The sequence below is a fragment of the Bubalus kerabau genome, chromosome 13 (assembly GCF_029407905.1).
Source record: "Bubalus kerabau isolate K-KA32 ecotype Philippines breed swamp buffalo chromosome 13, PCC_UOA_SB_1v2, whole genome shotgun sequence".
Lineage (NCBI taxonomy): Eukaryota > Metazoa > Chordata > Mammalia > Artiodactyla > Bovidae > Bubalus > Bubalus kerabau.
This window is the reverse complement of record NC_073636.1, coordinates 4,130,276-4,149,118: the sequence shown is the minus strand read 5'-3', so window position 1 is coordinate 4,149,118 and position 18,843 is coordinate 4,130,276. Positions and strand designations below refer to the sequence as shown.

Sequence of the window (18,843 nt, the reverse complement as noted above, 5' to 3'; positions counted from 1 at the left end):
TCATCTGCTATCTCAGGTTATTGATAGTTCTCCCAGCAATCTTGATTCCAGATTGTGCTTCATCCAGCCCAGAATTTTACATGATGTACTCTGCATATAAATTAATACACAGGATGACAATATACAGCCTTGACATACTCCTTTTCCTATTTGGAACCCGTCTGTTGTTCTATGTCCAGTTCCAACTATTGCTTCCTGACCTGCATACAGGTTTCCCAAGAGGCAGGTCAGGTGGTCTGGTATGTCCATCTCTTTCAGAATTTTCCAGTTTATTGGATCCACACAGTCAAAGGCTTTGGCATAGTCAATAAAGCAGAAATAGATGTTTTTCTGGAAGCCTCTTGCTTTTTTGATGATCCAGCAGATGTTGGCAATTTGATCTCTGGTTCCTCTGCCTTTTCTAAAACCAGCTTGAACATCTGGAAGTTCACGATTCACATATTGCTGAAGCCTGGCTTGGAGAATTTTGAGCATTACTTTGTTAATGTGTGAGATGAGTGCAATTGTGCGGTAGTTTGAGCATTCTTTGGCATTGCCTTTCTTTGGGATTGAAATGAAAACTGACCTTTTCCCATCCTGTGGCCACTGCTGAGTTTTCCAAATTTGCTGACATATTGAGTGCACCACTTTCACAGGATCATCTTTTAGGATTTGAAATAGCTCAACTGGAATTCCATCACCTCCACTAGCTTTGTTCGTGGTGATACTTCCTAAGGCCCACCTGACTTCAATTCCAGGATATCTGGCTCTAGGTGAGTGTGAGTGATCACACCTTCGTGATTATCTGGGTCATGAAGATCTTTTTTGTACAGTTCTTCTGTGTATTCTTGCCACTTCTTCTTAATATCTTCTCCTTCTGTTAGGTCCATACCATTTCAGTCCTTTATTGAGCCCATCTTTGCATGAAATGTTCCCTTGGTATCTGTAATTTTCCTGACGAGATCTCTAGTCTTTCCCGTTCTATTGTTTTCCTCTATTTCTTTGTATTGATCGCTGAGGAAGGCTTTCTTATCTCTCCTTGCTATTCTTTGGAACTCTGTTTCTCAAGTCATCCTTACATCTATGGTGGTATCTTTTGTCCATTCATAATTAAGAACAGACAAGGAAATGCTAATTAAAAACTTTCCTTACATGGGTGGCACTGAATGACTACTGGGCTTCAGGAATCCAGTGGGGTCCCAGCTATTTGGTTGGAGAATGTCAAATGTAGGCCCTACTAATATCAGACAAGTAGACTTTCGGGTAACTATGACTGGAAATAAAAAGAGATATTTCATATTGATTAAAGATTCTATTCAACAGAAAAAGCAATGATAAATTTGTATATATCTATTAGTAGAGCCTCAAGATAATACTGTTGTTTAGTTGCTAAGTTGTGTCTGAGTCTTTGTGGCCCCATGGACTGTAGCCCGCCAGGCTCCTCTGTCCATGGGATTCTGCAGGCAACAATACTGGAGTGGGTTGCCATTCCCTTCTCCAGAGGATCTTCCTCACCCAGGTATCAAACCCATATCTCCTGCACTGGCAGGTAGATTTTTTACCACTGAGTCACCAGGGAAGCCCTCAAGATATACAAAGCAAATATCAACAAAAGGACAAATATACAAATCTAAAATCATAGATGGAAATTTTAACACAGCACTCTCAACTGATTAAACAAGTAACAAAATATAGTAAACACATAGCAAATTTATACAACACATGTAACAAACTTGACATGAGTCAGATACATAGTTTAATGTACACAACAACCATCAGATTATTCAAGTGTTTATAAAATATTAACCAAAATAGAGGAATTATACAAAACACCTATAACAATATGATTTTTGAAAAATTTCCAAATACTTAGAAGCTACACACGTGACTAATCCATTAATCAAAAATGAAACAATATGAAAATTAGAAAATATTTTGATATGAATCAAAGCAAAATTACTACTTGAAATGCATCTTTATGAAAGCAAAAGGGTACAAATAAGTATGTGCTTGACAAACAGATGGAAGTAAGTGCTTAACAAATGGAAGTGACAAATAGATTTAAGGGGTGAGACCTGACAGACCGAGTCCCTGAAGAACTATGACAGAGGTTCATGCCATTGTATAGGAGTCAGGGATGAAGACCACCCCAAGAAAAAGAAATGCAAAAAGGCAAAACAGTTGTCTGAGGAGGCCTTACAAATAGCTGAGGAAAGAAGAGAAGCGAAAGGCAAAGGAGAAAAGGAAAGATATACCCATTTGAATGCAGAGTTCCAAAGACTAGCAAGGAGAGATAAGAAACCCTTCCTCAGTGATCAATGCAAAGAAATAGAGGAAAACAATAGAATGGGAAAGACTAGAGATCTCTTCAAGAAAATTACAAATACCAAGGGAACATTTCATGCAAAGATGAGCACAATAAAGAACAGAAATGGTATGGAACTAACAGAAGCAAAAGATATTAAAAAGAGGTGGTAAGAATCTACAGAAGAACTGTACAAAAAAGATCTTCATGACCCAGACCATGAAGGTGTGATCACTCACCTTGAGCCAGACATGCTGAAGTGTGAAGTCAAGCGGGCGTTAGGAACCATCACTAAGAACAAAGCTAGTGGAGGTAATGGAATTCCAGTTGAGCTATTTCAAATCCTGAAAGATGATGCTGTGAAAGTGCTGCACTCAATATGCCAGCAAATCTGTAAAACTCAGCAGTGGCCACAGGACTGGAAAAAGTCAGTTTTCATTCCAAAAAGGCAGTACCAAAGAATGTTCTAAATACCACACAACTGCACTCATCTCACATGCTAATAAAGTAATGCTCAAAATTCTCCAAGCCAGGCTTCAACAGTACATGAACCATGAACTTCCAGATGTGCAAGCTGGATTTAGAAAAAGCAGAAGAATCAGAGATCAGATGGCCAACATCCGCTGGATCATCGAAAAACCAAGAGACTTCCAGAAAAACATCTATTTCTACTTTATTGGCTATGCCAAAGCCTTTGACTGTGTAGATCACAATAAACTGTGATCTACAGAAAATTCTGAAAAAGATGGGAATACCGAACCACCTGACCTGCCCTCTGAGAAATCTGTACACAAGTCAAGAAGCAACAGTTAATAAACTGGACAGGAACAACAGGCTGGTTCCAAATCAGGAAAGGAGTACGTCAAGGCTGTATATTGTAACCCTGCTTATTCAACTTACATGCAGAGTACATCATGCCAAATGCTGGGCTGGATGAAGCACAAGCTGGAATCAAGATTGCCGGGAGAAATATCATTAACCTCAGATAGGCAGATGACACCACCCTTATGGCAGAAAGTGAAGTTTAAGAGCTAAAGAACCTGTTGATGAAAGTGAAAGAGGAGAGTGCAAGAGTTGGCTTAAAATTCAATATCAAAAAATGAAGATCATGGCATCTGATCCCATCACTTAATGGCAAATAGATGGGGAAAGAATGGAAACAGTGACAGACTTTATTTTGGAGGGCCCCTAAATCACTGCAGATGGTGACTGTAGCTGTGAAATTAAAAGACACTTGCTCCTTGGAAGAAAAGCTATGACCAACCTACACAGCATATTAAAAAGCAGAGACACTACTTTGCTGACATAGGTCCATCTAGTTAAAGCTATGGTTTTTCCAGTAGTCAGGTATGGATGTGAGAGTTGGACTATAAAGAAAGGTGAGCGCCAAAGAATCGATGCTTTTGAACTGTGGTGTTGGAGAAGACTCTTGAGAATCCTTTGGACTGCAAGGAGATCCAACCAGTCCACCCTCAAGGAAATCAGTCCTGAATATTCATTGGAAAGATGGATGCTGAAGCTGAAACGCCAATATTTTGGCCACCTGATGCAAAGAACTAACTCATTGGAAAAGACCTTGATGCTGGGAAAGATTGAAGGTGGGAGAAGGGGACAACAGAGGATGAGATGGTTGGATGGCATCATTGACTCGATGGACATAAGTTTAAGTAACCTCTGGGAGTTGGGTGATAGACAGGGAGGCCTGGCATGCTGTAGTCCATTTGTCGCAAAGAGCTGGACATGACTGAACAAGCGAACTGAAGTAGGTGCTTGGAATTTATAGCTTTAAGTGTATATATTAGAAAAAAAAATGTTCAAAATCAATGGTTTAAACTTCTACCTTAATAAGCTAGAAAAAGGACAAATTTACTCAAATAAAATAGAAGGAAGGAAATAATAAAGTAATCAATAAAACAGAAAACAAGTACCCTACAGGGAAAAAAAAAAATTCAAAGCCAAAAGTTGGTTCTCTGAAAAGAATAATAAAATTAATAAATCCCTAACAGTATTAGTCAATATCCTTCCTTTGGAAAGGCAACTAAAAACCACAATGAGCTATAACCACACAAGCTATTGTAGCTATTATGAAAAAAGACAGATGCTGGTGAGAATGTCGAGAAAAGGGAGCCATGGTACACGGGTGGTGGGAATGTAAATTGGTGACACAACTACGGAAAATAGAGGTTCCTCAAAAATTTTAAAATACAACTCCCATATGATCCAGCAATCCCACTCCCAGGATTATATCTGAAGGATATGAAATATGAAATTGCTATCTTTTTTTATCACTACTACTTTTAACTTTTTATTTTGTATTGGGGGATAGCCTATTAACAATGTTGATGAAATCACTATCTTGAAGAGATATTTGCACTCCTGTGTTCACTGCAGCATTATTCACAACAGTGAAGACATGGAAACAACCTAAATGTCCATTCACGTACGAATGAATAAAGAAAATGTATATGCATACAGTGGAATATTATTCGGCCATAGCAAAGAAGAAAATTCTGCCATTTGCAACAACATAGACTCTGAGGACACTATGCTAAGTGCAGTATCTTACAGAGAGACAAACACTGTACGATTTCACTTACATGTGGAATCTTTAACCTTTGAATTCACAGAGACAGAGTAGAGTGGTGGATGTACGGGGTTGAGGGGGTAGGTAAATGAAAGGATACTGGTTTAAGGGTAGAAACTTTCAGTTATAAGATAAGCTTGCCTGGGAAATCCCATGCAGAGAAGCCTGGCAGCCTACAGTACATGGGGTCGCAATAGACTAGGACATGACTTAGTGACTAAAAAACAACAAAGTTCCAGGGAGCTAATATACAACCTGGTGACTATAGTTAGCAACACTGTACCGTATACTTGAGAGTAAAGCTCTAATGTTGTCACCGTAACAAGAAAACAGTAATTAAGTGAAGATTATGTTTGCTAACTAAACATTATGGTAAATAAACATTTTGCAATGTATATGTTTCTCAAACCAACACACTGTACACCTTAAACTTACACAGGCTTTTATGTCAATAATTCAATCAAGCTGGAAAAAAAAAATAATCATGCCTTTGAAAGGTTCAAGCCTGGTTGTCAGAGTATCTGGAAGCCAGGATAGCTGAGAGCTGGCATCCTAATGCCCAAAGAGGGTAGGAAAAGGAGAGAGAGGAGTTGGGAATAAACTGATTCCAGTTAAGTCAGGAGTTGTGGAGAAAACTTTCAGCTCTTCATAACAGCTCAAGACATAATACAAAGCTTGAAACAGAAATATTATAGAAATAAATACTCAATTTGGAGATATCTCATATAATACACTCTGGTTCATGTGGATAAGTTTGTCCACAATTTCTTGGAATAAAAGCTATTCAAGAGAGCTTTTCCTTCTTTCTCTTGAGAAACTGTGCCCTTCATGAAAATGCAAAAACCTCTCTGCTCCCTGACCAAGGGAGGCAGCATGGAAGCCTGCCCCCGACCCAGGGTTCTGAGAAAGGGAAGGGGGAAGGAGAAGAGTGAGAACAAGAGTGGAAAAGACTGAAAGCACGAAGCTTGTGCCACACTTGGTTGTCGGCTACAAAGTCAGACTGCCCACAGGTGGTGGAATTCCAAGCCCTGAAATGAACATAAACCTGGTCCAAAACCACCAAAGTGCCAATGGGTCCAGCAGAAGTAAACCTGAAACCACTCCACGGCTCTGCAGGGCCAGGCTTGTAGGTCTTCCCACCACGTATTTCAAACATTAAGTAACAGTGGAAATATGTCTATGTCTGTATGCTTAAGTTTTGTAAATATGCTCATTTGTATCTTTTTTTTTTTAAAGATTCTGAAAATACTTTGTTGTTACTGTTGTTCAGTCTCTAAGTTGTGACTCTCTGCGACCCCACGAACTGCAGCCCGCCAGGCTCCTCTGGCCATGGGATTTTCAAGGCAAGAATACTGGAGTGGAGAACCATTTCCTCCTGCAGAGGACCCTCCCAAACCCAGAGACCAAGCAGGCCAGTTCTTTACCACTAGCGCCACCTGGTGCAGCCGTGAGATGGAGCAATCTGGTAGCAGAACTTGTCACAGCAGTGTGTATCTTTGGAAATCAACAGACCAACTCTGACATAATCAGGTGCCTGGGGCCCAAGCTTTGCACCTGATGAGTACTGTCTGCCCAAATGGATCAGTCAGTTTGGGTAAAGCTTTGCAAGAGGCCTAGTCTTTTTCTGATTAGACAGCCTGCAAGGGCTCAGACTTGGATGAGTTAATATCACCCTCCAGCACATAAGAAACAATTACACAGGACTATCCACAAGTTTTAAGAGTTCCAGAAGAATCGCTGTCTTTCAGAGATTCAGTCATGTCTGATTCTTTGCAAGGACTGCAGCACGCCAGGATTCCCTGTCGTTCACCATCTCCAGGATTCTGCTCAAACTCATGTGCATTGAGTTGATGATGCCATCCAACCATCTCATCCTCTGTCATCCCCTTCTCCTGCCTTCAATGTTTCCTAGCATCGGGGTCTTTTCTAATGAGTCAGCTCTTCATATCAGTTGGCCAAAGTATTGGAGCTTCAGCTTCAGCATCAGTTCTTCCAATGAATATTCACAGTTGATTTCCTGATCTCCTTGCTGTCCAAGGGACTCTCAAGAGTCTTCTCCAGCACCACAGTTCAGAACGATTAATTCTATGGCACTCAGCCTTCTTGACGGCCTAGCTCTCACATCCATACATTACTACTGGAAAAACCATAGCTTTGACTAGACAGACCTTTATCGGAAAAGAAATGTCTCTGCTTTTTAATACACTGTCTAGGTATGTCATAGCTTTTCTTCCAAGGAGCAAATGTCCAAGAGCTGCAGTCACCGTTCACAGTGATTTTGTATAAATAAAGTCTGTCACTATTTGCATTGTTTCCCCCATCTATTTGCCATGAAGTGATGGGACCAGATGCCACAATCTTGGTTTTTTGAGAACAAAACAGAGAGAACAGAGACGAGCAGTACTTGAAGAGGAAAAAGCCAACATTTCCCAAAATTGACAAAAGACTTGACTCCTCCAAAGGAAGATGTACATTGCATCCTGAGCCAGATAAATAAAAATAAGTCTATATCTCAAGATTTCACAGGGAAACTGTAGATTATCAAAGACAAAGATAAAACCTTAAAAGTAACTACAGAGAACCAAGATAGCCTGATAAGTAAGGTAACAGAGAAAGGAATCACAAGTAGATTTCTGAGCTGACTGGTCTCCACAGATGCACCCTCAGAGGCTCCCCTCCTTATGAGCACAAGCTGCTTTTCACATCAAGAGCTGCATCTTCCCTGGAGTTGACCTCTGAGTGCCCTGACCAACTGAATGTGGAGGAAATGCATCTGAGACTTCTGAGCCCAGGTCTTCAAGGGTTGGACGAATTACACACTTCCTTCTTCCGGCAACTCTTGCCCTGGGAGCCCATCCCTCAAAACTCAGCCACCAAGCTAGGAGAAGCCCAAGCCATACTGAGCAGCCACTTGAATGGGAACTGAAGGGCAGCACTAACAGCCTGGGTGAGACTGCAGCACAGTCAGCCATTAGAGTCGTCAGCTTCGATGCACCAGCTGCCCTGAGGCCCCAGATGACTGCAGCCCCAGTCAACCGCAAACGGAAAAACCAACCCGGTTTTTTTCTGGTGACCTCCAGAATCCTGAGAGTAAAATGGCTTGTGTTTCAAGTCACTATATTTTCAGGTGGTTTTTTAGTATCAATTGATAATTAAAACATTTCTCACTTGCAGTAAGAGATTTCTGAAGACAAGGGAAAATACCTTAAAGTGCTGAGGAGAAATGATGTGCAACTTGAAATTCTAAACAAACTTTACTCTCTAGAGGAAAACCAAATGCATTTCTAGACAGACAAATAGTGAAAGTTCACCTTATAATCTCTCACAGAAAGAAACACTACATACAGAATATACAAATACTAGAAATAATTGTAAGTGATGAAATTTATAAATAGGTTGTAAATCTAATGAGCACTGACTTCATAAAGGTAAGACATGACTACAATATTATATAGTATCTGATCTGGTTAACAACCACTAGAATTCGTGTGATTTGATGTTTTCAATTTCTGCTTAATGAAACACTAGCATAGAGAACATGCCCTAAAGAGCACGCATATGTGAAAGCATCCTTCATGCAGTGGTCCCTCCAGGGAGACTGAATCTGTAGTTGCTGGGAGGCAGGACCCCTGGCTGTACAACCTGGAGGGTCAATCATAGTCACTATTTATCAATTCTTCTCCTCTCTTTTCCCTCTCAGGTGACCCTTCCCTCACAGGCAAAGGTCAGACCCAGTCATCAACAGATAAAGAAGAGAAGCTTATGAGAGGAAAACAAAGGAGGGCCATGAGGCAGGAGAACTAGCTCCTGCTATTCACTCGGGTGCGGCACGGGCTGCCTGCCTCTTTTCTTTTGCCTGCTCTGTCATAATCAAAAATCATGTCATGGGCATGCAATGTGAATTGTAATTTTTAACATTAAGGACCAAGTTAGCCCCAAAGGCATTTATAAAAGACTTTAATCAAGAAACTGCCATGACCGTATGAACTATTCATTTTCTCATTTTCAATCACCAACTTCAAGTTTTCAGTGGTCTCCCAAATTTAAAAAGCAAAAGGAAAGTTCAGGGCTTCTATTTTCAATTAATACAGGGCTTGGTTATTTTAGAAAGTGATTAATCATTTTAAAGAAAGCTATTAAGCAACACTTACTTTAACAGCAAACTTCTTTGATGCCATGGTTTACTGGTTCCGGAATAATTACAGACCTTTAACAAAAGAAAAAAGAAAGTTATAAGTAGGTATATTAAAATTTCTTTCTATTTGGATATTATATCAGAGAAAGGTTGGCTAAAGAATCAAATATCAATATGTATTTTTATAAGATGAATGCCCACTTATAACTGGTCTTAACAAAAATATTATATTGAATTAGCAATTTAAAATCTGCTGACAAAGAAAGGCAGAGGCCCAGATGTATTGTACCAAATGTTTAAAGAATTAATATCAGTCCTTCACAGATCCTTTAAAAGAAACATAAAAAAAATTCTCAAATCATTCTAAGAGGCCAGTTACATCCTAATACCAATACCAAGGGGCTTCCCAGGTGGCTCAGTGGTAAAGAATCCATCTGCCAATGCAGGAGATGTGGGTTCAATCCCTGGGTCAGGAAGATTCCCTGGAGGAAGGCATGGCAACCCACTCCAGTATTCTTGCCTGGAGAATCCCATGGACAGAGGAGCCTGGAGGGCTACAGTCCATGGGGTTGCAAAGAGTCAGACACGACTGAGCAACTTAGCATGCACACATGCACCAATACCAAAAAGAATATCAGAAGAAAGGAAAACTACACACCAGTATTCAACAAAATACTACAAACCAAAGCCAGCAACATATAAAAAGGATTATATATCATGACCACAATACATTTATCTCAGGAATATAAGATTGGTCTAACATCTGAAAACTAACCTGTATAACATACTATCATCATCAAGGTGGGAAGTCGTGTCCAACTCTTTGTGACCCTATGGACTATAGCCCACCAGGCTCTTCTGTCCATGGAATTTTGCAGGCAGGAATACCGGAGTGGGTTGCCATTTCCTACTCCAGGGGATCTCCCCAACCCAGGGATGGAACCCGCACCTTGCATTGCAGGTGGATTCTTTACCACTGTGCCACCCAGGAACCCCAAATGGTTACATTCTTTACTATATATAAATCTGAAGGAAGAGCATGCAACCTTTGCTATATTAACAGAATAAAAGAAGAAGCACACTATTATCTCAAATAAATAACAAAACCCAACAGTTTTTAGTCAAAAAATCCAACACACTAGGAATATAGAAAGAAGTATTATCAACCTGTAAAGAACATCTATAGAAAACTCACACCTAGGGAATTCCCTAAAGGCCCAGTAGTTAGAACACTCTGCTTTCACTGCCGAGGGCTGAGATTCAATCACTGGTCAAGGAGCTCCAATCCTGCAAGCCATGCAGTGCATCCAAAAGAGAAAAAAAGAAAATCCATTACTAAAAACCCACTATTAAAACCATACTAAATCATGAACAACTGAATGCTTTCTCCTTAAGGAGGAGAAACAGTGATGTCTGCTCTTGCTACTTCCACAAAGCATTCTATCAGAGGTACTAGCCAGGGCAATTGGAGAAGGCAATGGCACCCCACTCCAGTACTCTCGCCTGGAAAATTCCATGGATGGAGGATCCTGGTGGGCTGCAGTCCATGGGGTCGCTAAGGGTCGGACATGACTGAGTGACTTCACTTTCACTTTTCACTTTCATGCATTGGAGAAGGAATGGCAACCCACTCCAGTGTTCTTGCCTGGAGAACCCCAGGGACAGGGGAGCCTGGTGGGCTGCCGTCTATGGGGTCACACAGAGTTGGACACAACTGACGTGACTTAGCAGCAGCAGCAGCAGCTAGGGCAATTAGGCAAGAAAAAGAAATAAAAGACATCCAGACTGGGAAGGAAGATATAAAACTATCTCTGTTCACAAATAACATGTTCTTATATGTAGAAAATCCTAAATATTTTTTTTAAAAAAACTACTAGATTACAAAGCATATGAACTAAGGTTATAAGATGTAAATATATTAAACAATTAACTACATTTCTATATTCTGGCAATGAATAATTCTGAAAGGAAATTAAGAAAAGAAGTATGTTTAAAATAATGTCAGACAGCATACTTACAAAAAATTTAACAAAAAAACCCCAATAAAATTTATACAACAAAACCCATAAAATATTATTGAAAGAAATTTAAAACTTAAGTAAATGGACAGATATCCTATATACATAGATTGGAACATTTAATAATTTTGTTAACATGGCCATATACCCCAAATCAATCTATAACATAATTTCCATCAAAATCTCAGCTGACCTTTATAGAAACTGATAATCTCATCCTAAAATTCGTATAAAAATATAAGACCTCTGTAGTAGGCAAAATAATCTTTAAAAAGAACAAAACTGAAGAATTTATACTTCCCCATTTGAAAACTTACTACAAAGTAATCCAAATAGGGTGGTACCATACTGTCATAAAACTTACATAAATCAATGGACTAAAACTGAACATTCAAAAACAGATCCTTACATTTATCATCAGTTGATTTTTAACCTATATACCATGACAATTTAATGGGGAAACAGTCCTTACTACAAATGGTTCTGTCACAACTGAGTATCCACATGCCAAAGAATAAGGTTGGACCCCTATGTTCTACTATATAAAAAATGAACTCTAAAGGGATGAAAGAGCTAAACCTAAGAGTTAAAACTATAAACTCTTAGAAAAAAACATAGGCATAAGTTTTTATGACCTTACATATGTGCATGCTCAGTCGCATCCAACTCTTTGCGACTCTATGGACTATAGCCTGCCAGGCCCCTCTGTCCATGGAATTTCATAGGAAAGAATACTGGAGTGAGCTGCCATTTCCTCCTCCCTGGGGCTTTCCCAACCCAGGATTAAACCCTTGTCTCCTGCATCTCCTCCATTGCCAGGTGGGCTCTTTACCAGTGTATCACTGATCTTGCATAAGGCAATAATTTTTTAGATACATACCAAAGGCACAAGTCATGAAAGAAAGAAAAAAAAAAAAAACGTTAAATCAGATTTCATGAAAATTTAAAACTTGAGTGCTTTAAAGGACACTATCAAGAACTTGAAAAGACAATTCACAGAATGGGAGAGAATATCTGCAAGTCCCATCTCAAGTAAGGGACCCATGTCCAGAAAACATGAAGAACACTTAGAACAACAAAAAAAAGATGAATAACCTGATTTTTAAATGGACCAAATATTTGAACAGACATTTCTCCAAAGATGATATTCAAATGGCCTTATAAGCACAAATAATAAGTTCAAAATTACTAGCTATTGAGGAAATACAAATCAAAACCACAATGATACACCACTTTTCACCCACTAAGATGGCTAAAATACAAAAAACAGACAACAGTGTTGACAAAGATATGGATTGATTAGAACTCTCATACATAGTTGGTGAGAAATGTAAGATGTTACAGCCACTTTGGAAAATAATTTGGCAATTTGGAAATTCTTCCAAAAGGTAAACATGGAGTTGTCATATGATTCAGCACTTCCACTCCTATATATGTACCTAGGAAAATAAAAACATATGTCCACACAAACATTTATACAGGAATGTTCATAGCAGCATTATTCATAATAACCAAAAAGGTGGAAAGAACCCAAATGCCCATCAAATTATGAATGGGTAAACATAATGGAATAACTGAGATCTTTCTTGTTTTCTGAGGTAAGCTTACATCGCTATATGCTTAACAAAATATGATATATACATACAATGGAATATTATTTGGCTATAAAAAGGAATCAAATTCTTATACCTTTTACAGCCAGGCAACTGCTCTTTTCACCCTGCCTAGAAGCCTAGAGAATTATTTTCTGGAGAAAGTAAGACAGAGGATCTCTGGTCTGGAAAATACCAGGTCCAGCATATAGTGGAAACAGTGTCAGACTTTATTTTTCTGGGCTCCAAAATCACTGCAGATGGTGACTGCAGCCATGAAATTAAAAGACGCTTACTCCTTGGAAGAAAAGTTATGACCAACCTAGACAGCATATTGAAAAGCAGAGACATTACTTTGCCAACAAAGGTTCATCTAGTCAAGGCTATGGTTTTTCCTGTGGTCATGTATGGATGCGAGAGTTGGACTGTGAAGAAGGCTGAGCGCCGAAGAATTGATGCTTTTGAACTGTGGTGTTGGAGAAGACTCTTGAGAATCCCTTGGACTGCAAGGAGATCCAACCAGTCCATTCTGAAGGAGATCAGCCCTGGGATTTCTTTGGAAGGAATGATGCTAAAGCTGAAACTCCAGTACTTTGGCCACCTCATGCGAAGAGTTGACTCCTTGGAAAAGACTCTTGATGCTGGGAGGGATTGGGGGCAAGAGGAGAAGGGGACGACAGAGGATGAGATGGCTGGATGGCATCACTGACTCGATGGACATAAGTCTGAGTGAACTCTGGGAGTTGGTGATGGACAGGGAGGCCTGGCGTGCTGCAATTCATGGGGTCGCAAAGAGTCGGACATGACTGAGCGACTGATCTGATCCTACTGAAAAAAAGAGAAATTCATGGGCAGTTCACATGCCCCTTGTGATAGTTAACTGTCAACTTGTTTGGGCTAAGGGATGCCCAGATAACTAACAGACTGTCAGACATTATGTCTGTGAGAGTGCTTCTGGAAGAGATCACCATTTGAATTTATGAACTGAGTAAAGCAGATGACCCTCCCCCATGTGGGTGGGCATCATTCAATCCACTGAGGGTCAAAATAGAACAAAAAGATAGAGGAAAAAATGAATTCAAGATCTAATTTGGGATATCCATCTTCTCCCACCCTTGGACATTAGCACTCCTGATTCTTGAGCCTTTGGACTTGGACTGAATCACACCACTGGTTTTTCTGGGTCCCCAGCTTACATACAGTGTATCGTAGGACTTTTCAGCCTCCAAAATTTCATGAGGCAACTCCTTTAATAAACACATGTATATATACATACGTGTGTGTGCATTTATATCTTCTATTCATTCTGGAGAAGCTTGACTAACACACCCTTCTATCCTGCCTTAGTCTCCAAATAGAAGACTGAAACCTCCTCTTTCAGGGAACTGGATCTAAAAGTACTGACATCAGGGGTTCCCCAAGGAACCAAGACAGATGGTTCTAAAGTGAAGGCCGCACCCACAAACCCCACATCTGTGTGCAGAACTAACTTCCATCTCCTAGTGTCCCACTCCCAAATACACACACATAAACAAAGACAAATCATCTATCATGTAAGGAAAAACTCTATTATGAAAGAAAGTAAAACAGAAAAAAAACTACTTGGCTGAAATCCAGACTATTCAAGGAGAAAGACACTTTCACTGATATCAGCAGGATAGAAGATATTACATCAATAAATATTTTTTAAAGGAGCTTCTGAGAAGGATAAACATCATATTCTAATGCATATAAACAGAATCTAGAAAAATGGTACTGAAGAATTTATTTACAGGGCAGCAATGGAGAAACAGACATAGAGAACAGACTTCTCAACATGGGGAGAGGGGAGGAGAGGGTGAGATGTATGGAAGGAGTAACATGGAAACTTACAATACCAAATGTAAAATAGATAGCCAACAGGAATTTGCTGTATGGCTCAGAAAACTCAAACAGGGGCTCTGAATCAACCTAGAGGGGTGGGATGGGGAGGGAGATGGGAGGGAGGTTCAAAAGAGAGGGGATATATGTATACCTATGTCTGATTCATGAGGTTTGACAGAAAACAACGAAATTCTGTAAAGCAATTATCTTTCAATAAAAAAATAAATTAAAACATAAATAAATAAATAAAAAGGAGCTTCTGGAAAGCAACTAAAACTATGATAAATGAAATTTAAAACCTTAATGGACCAAAGGATAAAGCTGACTAAGTCATCCAGGAACTTCAGAAATAATAAAGATGAAAAATAAGAGAGAATAAATGAAAAACTAAAGGATTAGTACAAAAGTACCAACATGTAAAACTTAGGATTGAAACAGACACATAAAAGGGCATATATCACTGGAAAATTTCAGACATTGTTGAAAAAAGGATTTTAAAGTATGTGTACAGGAGGGTGAGTTGAGGGAATGGGTGAGTTGGGAAGAGAGGGATGGGAAGAGAATCAAGAGTCTTCTCCAACACACACATACAACAGACTACTACTCAGCCATGAGAAAGAATGAAATAATACCATCTGCAAAACTTGGATGGACCTAGAAATTATCATACTAAGTGAAGTACATCAGAAAGAGAAAGACAAATACTTACATGTGGAATCTAAAATATGACACAAGTGAACTTGTCTACAGAACAGAAACAGACTCACAGACAGAGAGCAGACTGGAGGTTGCCAGTGGGGAGAAAGGGCTGGGGAGGGACAGCCTGGGACTCTGGGATTAGCAGATGCGAACCAGCATACCTGGAGTGGAGAAATAACAATATGATACTGCACAGCAGAGAACTACAGTCAATATCCTGCAATAAATCATAATGGAAAAGAAGAAAAGCACTTATTCTGAATCCCAGATTCCTTATTTATAAAATAGGGGTAGCAATACCTAACTTAAAATTATTGAAAGGACTAAGTACATGAAAACAGTCTCATCATTTATAAACAGTAGGCCCCAGATGAGTGTTAACAGTTATTACTTAGTCAATGGGAAATTTTTTAAAAAATCTTATAATCTTTGATTCTATTTTTTAATAGACAAAAATATCTTTCTTTATCCAAACCCTAAATCATTTTAATTTCATTTTAATCTATTCACTTCTGTTCCCTGAACAATGCAATGCATATGCTTTAGAATGTTTTTTAATGATGTTCATCTTAGCAAGCCCATTTCTACAGAGGTGTAAATGGAAAAAATAACTTTCTAGAAAGTCAAGAACATGTGCTTGAAAACAACATCCATAAAGGTTGTTCTGAAAACTAGTTAAATCTTTAAAATTACATTGTATTATCTAAGCCAGATAAACACACAGTCAGCTCCTTTAAATATATTAAATCAGGTTTGGGTAACTTCTGCTAAGAATTTAGGGAGTCCCTCTCTGGGGATATTTAGAGGATACTAGTAGTTCAGCTAGACAGAGGAACAGGGAAAAGAGTACTGCCAAGAAGTATCCAACCAAATCTGAAGCACGTGCGACCTAATTATTTTTAATTACACACTGGTTTTCCAGTATGTCTTCCTTTTCCAGAAGGACAGGTGGCCCACACAGAAGACTATTACAAGGCTTTAGACCATATCTGCTGTTAGATAGATTAAGAGCTATATTACAGTGAAAGTTATATTTTCAATTCACAATAAGGTTCCAGCTGACTCTTAAAATGCTCATTTTTCCCCCCTTTAATCAGTAAAGCAAGAGCAGCTGCATTTATGTTTTAAGATCTGGATTCTTCAAAAAGCATCATCAAAGCCCCGTCTCAAAAATATGATCTGTAAGAATCCAGAACTGAAAGGCATATTTTTTTTATTTTTTTTTTCTATTCTTTTTGAAAGGCATATTTTTATATGAAATAATATGATCTCTAGTATAAAACAGACTGCATGCAAAAAATAAATAAAAAGCAACTGTATAACTTTACTTTCATTTTTAACCCATTTTTAATACCATGTGGCATTCTGCCTCTCAATGCAATTTTTTTTTTACTTGTTCCCAAAGTGTTTGCAATCTCAAAAAACTAACAATTTTAGAACTATAAGACACCCTTACACACCATCTATTCCCGGGCCTGACGTCTATTCCCCCAACAAGAACTTGGGGGATCAGGCCAGGGTCTCACAGCTGAAGATTGAGGGCAGGAGAAGAGTCAGGTCACCTCACTGAGAGCCATCAAGCATCATCTGTCCCCTGCAGAACTGCGAGGTCAAAGGCTAACTGGGCTGCCAAGGTAGGCATGTCCTTGTTCCCCTGGCCAAGGCAGACGTTCCCAACACGGAGCATGACTTCAAACAAGGCTGCAGGAGGGTGGTTCTCTCCTGCTCATCGAAGAAAGAGAAATAGAGGGAAAGGTAAGAGACAGAAGAGGTGGGGGGGTGCGGGGAAGGGAGGAAGGGACTCCACAGCTAAGGCAAATGTGGCCTGAATCAATTTAATTACCATCATGCTATGTGACCGGGCACCAAGATAAAGCGCATAACGCATCTGGACAGCAGCTGTGTAGACCCTGAGCCTGCACACCTGCTGAAGTCCTTTAGATAAGGCACACATCCTCTGCCTCACTACAGCATTATGCACAGGGGCTAGAAACGAACTACAGGAGGAGCTGAAGCATAAAATGAACCCAATTTGCTATTTTCCAAACATGGGTGAAAGCACACTTATCCATCCTGGAATGAGCAGGTTATCAAAGTTAGAAGGTGCTCAAAAGAGTCTGCTGGATGAAGAAATATTCCTGAAACAGGAGCTGACACTATTTTATGTTTGCTGTTTCTGGGAAATTTTCCAAAAAATACACTGAATCTTTGACTTTAATAAAAAAAAACACCATACAGTGAATATTTGATATTCCAGGTGAAAATTATCACCTGTCATCACAAAGGGCAATACATGCATTAATGGCCTGCTGAGTTGTTCCTACACAGAGCTGCTAACAGTGGAGCCAGGGAAGACTCTGCCTGCTCCCCACAGCTTTCCATGAGCTGTCAGAGTGCTGCCCAAGGCTCCCTTTCCCCTCTCGGTTCTTTAACTTAATCCGATGACCCTAGAAACCTAGGGGACCTGTTTGTCACACTGATGGGATGATTCTCAAGTCTCCCTATGAATTTGTGTGGACTCTGATGTGAAGGCTTTGTGCCCTCTCTCTCAGGTAATAAAATGGCTGTTACCTTTACATCGGGATTAGGGCTTCTACAATGATGAGGCTGCTGAGTCCTAAGACAGTGGACCAGGCCTTCTGGACTGGAGCCTCAGCATTTAATTCTTTCTGCCTCAGGAGAACAATGCTGTTGGACAGGCTGACCTCTAAGGTCTCTTCTTAGAGGTGATCTAAGAAGAGATCCAAAATCCAGCAGCTCTTCCAAGAACAAATAATGCCAAAATGTACACATGATTCCAGAGAAGAGGGTGAAAGGGAGCCCCTCCCACCATGCAACTCACCCTATGAAGCCCGGAGACTGAAACTGGGCAAGGGCAGACTATGAAAGGGAGAATCACAGCCAGTTCTATGCCTGAACTTAGACGCGAGAATCCCAAACAAACAGAAGCAATATATTAAAAAAATACTTCAGAACCAAGTGAGGTTTATCCAAGGAGTACAAGGTCAGTTTAATACTAGAACAATTACCATACTTAAAAACTGAAGCATAATAAAAGCACAGGATCATTTTCATAGAAATAGAAAAAAAAAGAAAAGAAAAACACTAGAAATCTCTGAATAGAAACAAGTTAATGTGAGAAAAGCATCTACCAAAAAAAAAAAAATGTAGCAAACATGTTTACTGATGAATGTTAAAAGCAATTTCTTTGAAACAAGCAGAAGATATAGATTTCTGAAAATATCATACTAGCATTCCACAGATTTAAAATATCTAGAGATGAATTTAATAAGACACGTGCCAGACCTCATCACATTGTTCAAACTTAATGCAATCCCAGGCACAATCCTAAACAGGGAATCTGAAGAAGAACAAAAAGGACTAAGAGAGAAGGAAAACAAAAAAAGAAAAACAATGAAGGGAGTCAGTCTTACCAGATACTGCAAAACTACCACAGTGCCAGAGTATATCAAATAATGTGCTAGAAAAGGGGAAACAAACAGGCTGAAGGAACAGACTTCACAAGCCCCTGGGCTCATGGAAACGGGTGATGGGAGCAGTGCTGCACATCAGTGGGAAATAAGGAGACTATTCATTTGACAAACTGTGGTCCAACAACCGTGTGTCTACTTGGAAAAAAAGAAAACTGGACCACTACTTAACACAGT

The 18,843-nt window shown here is 39.5% G+C and overlaps 1 protein-coding gene across 1 annotated transcript in view; it reads right to left on the bottom strand.

The window, feature by feature from the left end:
- SLX4IP (SLX4 interacting protein) overlaps positions 1 to 18,843 on the bottom strand; it is a 225,532-nt gene that overhangs the window by 195,782 nt on the left and 10,907 nt on the right. The window contains exons 4-5 of the mRNA XM_055543391.1: positions 10,199 to 10,290; positions 9,020 to 9,075 (exon numbers count right to left, since the gene is read on the bottom strand). Coding sequence (XP_055399366.1) covers positions 9,020 to 9,046 — 27 coding nt within the window. The 5' untranslated portion in view covers positions 9,047 to 9,075; positions 10,199 to 10,290. The remainder of the gene's footprint in view (positions 1 to 9,019; positions 9,076 to 10,198; positions 10,291 to 18,843) is intronic.